The sequence below is a fragment of the Mytilus edulis genome, chromosome 1, assembly GCF_963676685.1.
Source record: "Mytilus edulis chromosome 1, xbMytEdul2.2, whole genome shotgun sequence".
NCBI classification, from domain to species: domain Eukaryota; kingdom Metazoa; phylum Mollusca; class Bivalvia; order Mytilida; family Mytilidae; genus Mytilus; species Mytilus edulis.
This window is the reverse complement of record NC_092344.1, coordinates 5,788,297-5,795,726: the sequence shown is the minus strand read 5'-3', so window position 1 is coordinate 5,795,726 and position 7,430 is coordinate 5,788,297. Positions and strand designations below refer to the sequence as shown.

Here is a 7,430-nt window from a genome sequence, read left to right as displayed (position 1 = left end):
GATATTGTACGCACTTATAATTATGCATAGGAAACTATATATTTCTTTTAATCTCAATGTTAAATAAAGGTTAAAGTGGTATTGATAGCTTTCTATTGCTCCTGCATAGATGGCATTTCTGTAAACAGGGAACATTATTCTGTTATCTGGAGGAATAAGATAATTGTAAACAGGAAATACTTTGGAATATTTATGAAAAACTCAAAAAGGCTCTAGCTTTTACAACTCACAAGATATTGTCAAAATTATGATGAAGATTTGAAAAAATTGCAAATAAAGATAGTTCTTTAATAAGTTTTCCGATCAACCTGGTCTTAAATTTTGACAGAAACAGATCATTTTGTAAAGATCAATTTTACCCTTTCTAGAGTTTTGATATATGTGTAAGTTTTTGAGTTATTTGCAAAAAAGGTGCAATAACCCCACCTACCTTAACTATATAAATATCGAGATAACGAAATAAATATATGGAGATAACGATATCATTATATCGAGATACCGAAATGAATACTACGGAAGCGTATATTACCCTCGTTTTAATACTTATAATCCAAGATGGCGATATAACTTTTAGCGAGAAAATGCTTTATTTCTCATTACTGCGATTTATTTTTTTCGACAAAATGCCTAACAAGGCATTTAGGCGCTTTGTTTTTTATCGCCTTAAAAATAAATCGTCTTAAATAACGCGACATATTTTCAAAACGAGAAAAAAAATTACGATTAATTTATAAGTCAATAAAAATATCATGCAATAATAATAAATTGCCTTTTTTTTCTTATTACTGCGATTTATTTTTTTCGACAAAATGCCTAACAAGGCATTTAGCCGATTTGTTTTTTATCGCCATAAAAATAAATCGTTTTAAATAACGCGACAAATTATCAAAACGAGAAACAATTTTACGATTAATTTATAAGTCAATAAAAATATCATGCAATAATAATAAATTGCCTTTTTTTCTTCGATATATTGTTTTATAAAGCAACACATTGTTTTAAATTAAGGCGAGCAACGGGAAAGTTTACAGCTAAATCGAGATAAATGTGGCACGATTTTAACCTGTTCATTTTCATTTTGACTTTGGAAGGATCAGGTCGCCATCACATTTGAGCATTTTATTTCAAGCAAATGGAGGTAAGATAAGAAACAATTTATTAAATGATATCTCGCCGCGATATAGCCTTGTTGTGCTGATCATGTGGCGTTAAACAAACAACAATCAATCAATCAATCATTAAGTTATTGTTGTAAAAAAACTTCTATAAAAAGGCTTTTCCACGTGTCTGCCGTAGTATACACACGTTAGGGGAATTTTGTTTTTGATGCAAAAAAAAACACAACCCTTTTTCTCCAGCTGTGAAAGTAAAATGGTCGCCTCATAAAATAATCAGGTTTAACTATAAATTAACATAGGTTGTCACGAAATTTACGTTGGAGAGAGCCAGTCGAGTTCTCATTTTTTTAATTCACAGTTGCGGCAAAATAAGATCCTTTGATGTTTTAATACTGAGTCACTTCGAGTTCATTTGAACTATATAGACCCCCTCCCCCTATATAAAGTTCCAATGACTGTTCTTGTGACTCTTGTTACTTCGAAGTGTTCAGCGAGAAAAAAAATCTCGTGCAGTACTGAAAAAATGACGGGGCAGATTAATTATAATTGTTCGGTTAATATAAAAAAGAAGATGTGGTGTAATTGCCAATGAGACAACTCTTCACAAGAGACCAAATGACACAGAAATTAACAACTATTATAGGTCACCGTACGGCCTTTAACAATGGGCAAAGCCCATACCGCAATGTTTTTGTGTGTGCAATAAACAGTACAAAGACGACAAAGTTTGTCAACTGTTTTCTGTTCTTTAGTCAGGTTGTTGTCTCTTTAGCACATTCCCAATTTCCATTCTCAAATTTAGTAAACAAAAATTTCCCTCTATGATCTATCCTTATTTTCCATATTTTTTTTACAATAAATACTGACATGACGTATTGTTAACTTCGTATTAAAAATAAGCTGTTTTAGTCCGCCATACCAGGAATAATTAAATGACTGTCTAATCATGTTGAACATTACAGCCATCGGATTTGACTATGTACGTTCAATCAAAAACTTTGATTACCTTTCTTACTAGCTGAAGCGTAACATCGTTCTTAGGTTTACCTTTACTACCCTAATTTGAGAGTGGACTAATCAATTTATCGTCTTTTGGACTAAACTACTTCAAAATAAGGGTAATAAAGGTAAACCTTATAAGCTAATAACGACTTTACGCTTCAGCTAGCAAGGTTGCTAACAAAAGATTTTGTTTGAACCTGTACATACTCAAGTCCGATTGCTGTAATGTCTGTATTATAAGCTAGTTTAAAAAATGAGGGAAATTTGATGTCACACGCCAAGCTGACAAACTATGGCACTTTATAATGTGATTAAATCTTTTGATCTGTTCTTGTATTTTACAGGTCAGCTTAGAGATCCCTTGCAATTACTGTAAGTATAATATGTGTATGAACAGAGATGTGGTAACGTTATATCATCGTATATGGCAAGCAGTTCTCGTCAAAACTATGTTTAAAACATTTTTCGAAAAATTAACACACTGAGAATTAAAAAAAACCACAGATTAAAAAACCTGAAAACACACACTAAGAATAAAAACATACACATTGAGATATCAAAAAGACGCACTGAGATTACAAAAATATAAATAACACACAGTGAGCTTTGAAAATTACACACTGAGACTTCAAAAATTACACAATGAGATTTATGTACATGTTGTGTGCAAGTTGTAAAAAGTAAAATAACAAAAAATCCGAATTCCAAGGACAATTCTAAAGAGAAAGTCCTTATTATCACATGGCAAAAACAAGGGGATGGCTCAAACACATCAAACGAATGGAGAGCAACTGTCATATTCCTGACTTGGTACAGGCATTTTATAATGTAAAAAATTGTGGATTAAACCTGTTTTTAAAGTTTTAAATACATACAGATGCATTATAGAACTCTCGAGTTTCCTAATAATGTCAATTAAAGATACAGGAGATTTAGGGAAATTCTTCACATCTTTACTAATCGTAACTTAAACAGACCTTGGACTGCTGATGACATAAACTTAATCGAAATAACAATTTGAGCCATGAACTCAGGCTACAAATTAAAAGCGAGTTCTGTCTCCTAGTTGTTTAAGATTGTAATAGATACAGATTAGATATGCAAATTAGATCTGTGCGCAGAAAAAGTGCGCACAAATCTCATTGTGTAATTTTCAATTCTCAGGATGTGTTTTTCAGTTTATTTCATCTCAGTGTTTTTCTTTCTAATTCTCAGTGTGTAAATTTTTCGAAAAATGGTTTAAACATACTGAGTTTTGACGTGAACGGCTTGCAATAAACGTGGCAATTATGGGTATCCCATACCTTGTTTCCATATCAAACGTGGAATATTAGTAAAATTAATTAACATGAAAAATATACATAATTAATTTATCAATATCTAAAATTGGTGAATGTTGCATACTCATTTCTGAGTAATTTACCTTTGAACCATGGTCTCCAATCATTGGAGTTTTTTAACATAAAGTGTCTTGAAACTTTATGTGAGTCACTGAGTGGCTTGATATATATTTCAGTGCAGATATCTAGCTTCTACTTCTTTTAAAAACAGCGACAAAAAGACTCAAGTCAACATCATTGGAGGTTTTATTATGTTATATTTTCCATTTGTAAACTCAGTTAAAATGTCAAAATATATCTATAACTTTTGAAGCTATTGATACATTTTAATTTTGTTTTAATTTATAAAATGGCAAATATAACAAAACAACGCTCTTCGGTCTTCACCTGAGCACTCGTACATATAGAATAAAAGTATATTAGATTCTTGAAAAAATAAGTATGACATTTATAAAATATAGGTGTTTGCAATAATTCACTTGTTTAATATTTTCAGCTAGTCTATTAGACCTTCCTGAAGAATTAGTGATAATGGTACTTAGTTATATTCCTGTGTCGGAGTTACTTTATACAGTCTGTAAAATATGCAGAGGTCTAAAGGATGTTGTGCGAAAAATCCAAAGCTTGTGGATTATTGTAGAATTTGACGATTCCTATACTATAGACATTGCAATGATGGAAATGATCGTGAAAAATAATCAGCTTGTATGTCTCAATCTAAGTAACCAAAATATTACTTTTGGGTCACACAGATTTACCAAATTGATGCTAAAGCTTACTCCTACTATTCAAGAATTGTATGTAGCAGAAACACCGCTAAACAATCTTGCATTTGTAATGTCCTTGCGAAATTTAACCACCCTTGATATAAGTGGGACATCAATAAATGATAACCAAGTAGTAATATTGTCACATGCTTCACAACTGAGACACCTTTATATTTCATTCACTAAGGTTACTGCTGCAACCATTGCAGATTTGTCTCGAAATTTCAAATTTCTTGTCATTTTTGATGCATGCCAAATTTATTTTATGTTTACTGATATTTGTTTGATTGTATCATCATGTGAGCAACTTAGATTTTTACATGTTTCATTCTTTTCACAGTTTGACATAGATCAAGCTGTTCAGTATGTAAATCAACAGCTTTCAATTGAAAGACAATTGAAGCTGACTGTATTTTAAGTTATATATTGTCGCATATATAGGGTATGAACTTTAAGTTTATATATGTACAGTGTATAGACATATTTTGACAACAAATAAGTAAAACTACGCCACTACTCGGTTCAAGTAGAAAAATATGTTTTTTATGACGTTTTTAGACACATATCTTCTTGCACCAGTTGATACAAGTTTATCTTTTAAAACGTATCAACCCTATGTTCTTACTTCAAATCCTAGCATTTAGTGCTGGTCGTTTTGTCCTAAAACTGCAAATACAGATACTTGAATGGTTCAAACAATATTTTTATGTTTACCAAAATACTAAAATCATATGTATTTGTATTTGGTATGAGGAAAAATATGACAATCAAATTTGAAGTTATGGACTGGTAAAAATTTCTCAAGGCATGGGACTGGTGCAAAATTAAAATGAGCTATAATAAAAGTTGAAGTCCCATGGTTATACAGATGAAAAAATGTTGATGTCCCATTCTTTTTTGCAACAAAAAAACTTGGTGTCCCATGTTAATTCATAAAGTATATCAAAGATGTCTTTTGCTCCAGACAGCATACATCATTCAAATAAAACTGACATGTGATGTGATGACAGTGCTGTTAAAATGTGTTGCAAAATTGTTTAAGACAGCCATGTTTAACAGGTTAAGTAACTTCATATTTTGTAAGGATTAATGAAACTCCAAGTTAATTTTAAAAAGTTATAGAAATTTTTAAAGGTAACAATCTGAATTATAAAGTCTGAACTGAAAACTGTAGCTTTTTTTTAATCTATCAATTAAAACATTGATGTCAAGTTTTATTTGAAAAAGTTATAGAAATTCTTTAAGGTGACCATCTGTATTTAGTCTGTATTGAAAATTGTTGCTTTTCTTAACCATTTATTAAAACCTTATAGGTTTGACAGTATTTGACAAAATACTAAATAACTTTGTTATTTGTAAGAACAGTATATAATTAAGATAATAATCAAGTTTATGAAAATCAAAGTTGATTTGACAAAGTTATTGATTTTTTAAAGGTGACCATCTGTATTTAGTCTGTAATGAAAATTTAAGCTTTTTTAGCTATTTATTAAAGCCTTATAGTTTTGACAGTAATTAACCAAATACTAAATAACTTTATAATTTGTAAGAACAGTATATAATTAAGATAACAATCAAATTTTATGAAAGTCAAATTTAATTTGAGAAAGTTATGGAATTTTTTAAAGGTGACCATTTGTGTTTAGTCAGTACTTTTTTTTAGCTTTTTTAACTATTTATTAAAGCATTATAGGTTTGACAGTAATTAAGTTAACCAAATATTAAATAACTTTGTAAATTGTAAGAACAGCATATAAAAAAAAATAACTGTAAAGCTTGTTGAAAATCAAAGTTGATTTAAAAAAGTTATAAAAATATTTAAAGGTGACATCTATATTTAGTTGGTACTTTAAGTTAATATTTTTGCTTTTTTAACTATTTATTACAATATTGTAGATTTGACAGTATGTAAGCAAATAACTTTGTAATTTGTAAGAACAGTATCAAGTTTTAAGACGATCAGTGTTGATTTGAAATAGTTATGGAAATTTTTAAAGGTGACCATCTGTATTTAATCCGAACTGAAAATTATAGCTTTTTTTTACCTATTTCTTAAAACATTATAGGTTTGACAGCAATAAACCAAATTCCAAATAACTTTGTAATTTGTAAGAACAGTATATAATATAGAAAAAAGGCAAGTTTTATGACAATTAAAGTTGATTTGACAAAGTTGTGGATATTTTTAAAGGTGACCATCTGTATTTAATCCGAACTGAAAATTGAAGTTTTTTTTACTATTTCTTAAAACATGATAATAGATTTGACAGCAATAAACCAAATACCAAATTACTTTGACAGTATATAATTGGGATTATAGCTGTCAAGTTAAATGGAATTCCAAACTGATTTGAAAAAGTTATAAAATTAAAAAAAAATTACTATCTGAATTTTGTGCAAACTGAAAATTCAACCAGACAGGAATTTTATTGGGAGAGTTTTCAGGATTATCATTTCCTTGCAAAGAAATATGTGGAACTATCCTTAACCTTGTGGCTGTGCAGTCGATTATACATAGTTTACAGTCAGAACTTTTTTTAATTTGATTTAATAAAAGAAAAGTCAATGTCCCATGCAGATCTTAGATGAAAAAAATCTTGGTCCCATTGAAATTTTGCTTTTAAAAAGTCCATGTCCCATGCTAATTTGCACCGGTCCCATGCCTTGAGAAATTTGACCGGTCTCTTTAAACTACATATTATTATTTCTCAAAAACATTGTTTTGTGTCCAATATCTAGAATTTAACAATAAAATATTGAGCGGACATTTTCAATGTTGCCTCTGCATATTGGGCATTTCCTGCCATGTTCTTGTATCTGTAGTCCACATACAAATAAAGAATTGGATGCTTTTAGTGTTTGTTCATCTTTACAACAACTCCATGCTATAATTAAGCACATTGGAAGCAATTATAACATCCATTTTGAACCTTTTAACCATCTTGATGCAAATTTACAACAAAACTTAAAGCTTTTTATATGGGGTATTGTCAGTATTTCCTGTCGAAGGTTGGTTCCAGGTTCTTTCTGTATTATTATATGGGCACTATATCCCCAGTCCGCGATTCACAAGATGGCAGCCATGATATAACCTAGCTCTATAGCGCTGAAAGTGGTCGTCTTTCTGAAATGCTTAAAAAATCTAAACTGACAAACACTACAAGAACGCAGGCTAAAAACCAGACTTCAAATGTTCCACAAAG

At 30.2% G+C, this 7,430-nt stretch overlaps 1 protein-coding gene across 1 annotated transcript; it reads left to right on the top strand.

The window, feature by feature from the left end:
• The first annotated feature begins 513 nt into the window (after nucleotides 1-513).
• LOC139522620 (uncharacterized) lies at nucleotides 514-5,570 on the top strand. The gene is made up of 3 exons (XM_071316089.1): nucleotides 514-1,138; nucleotides 2,465-2,492; nucleotides 3,957-5,570. Exons 1-3 carry the CDS (start codon nucleotides 1,133-1,135, stop codon nucleotides 4,643-4,645), a joined length of 723 nt encoding a protein of 240 aa, XP_071172190.1. The 5' UTR covers nucleotides 514-1,132; the 3' UTR covers nucleotides 4,646-5,570.
• Nucleotides 5,571-7,430: the final 1,860 nt, after the last annotated feature.

Bases quoted from the DNA above. Each gene is read 5' to 3' on its own strand.
- LOC139522620 (XM_071316089.1), top strand. The intron at 2,493-3,956 runs GTAAGTATAATA...TAATATTTTCAG, and splicing joins AGAGATCCCTTGCAATTACT to CTAGTCTATTAGACCTTCCT.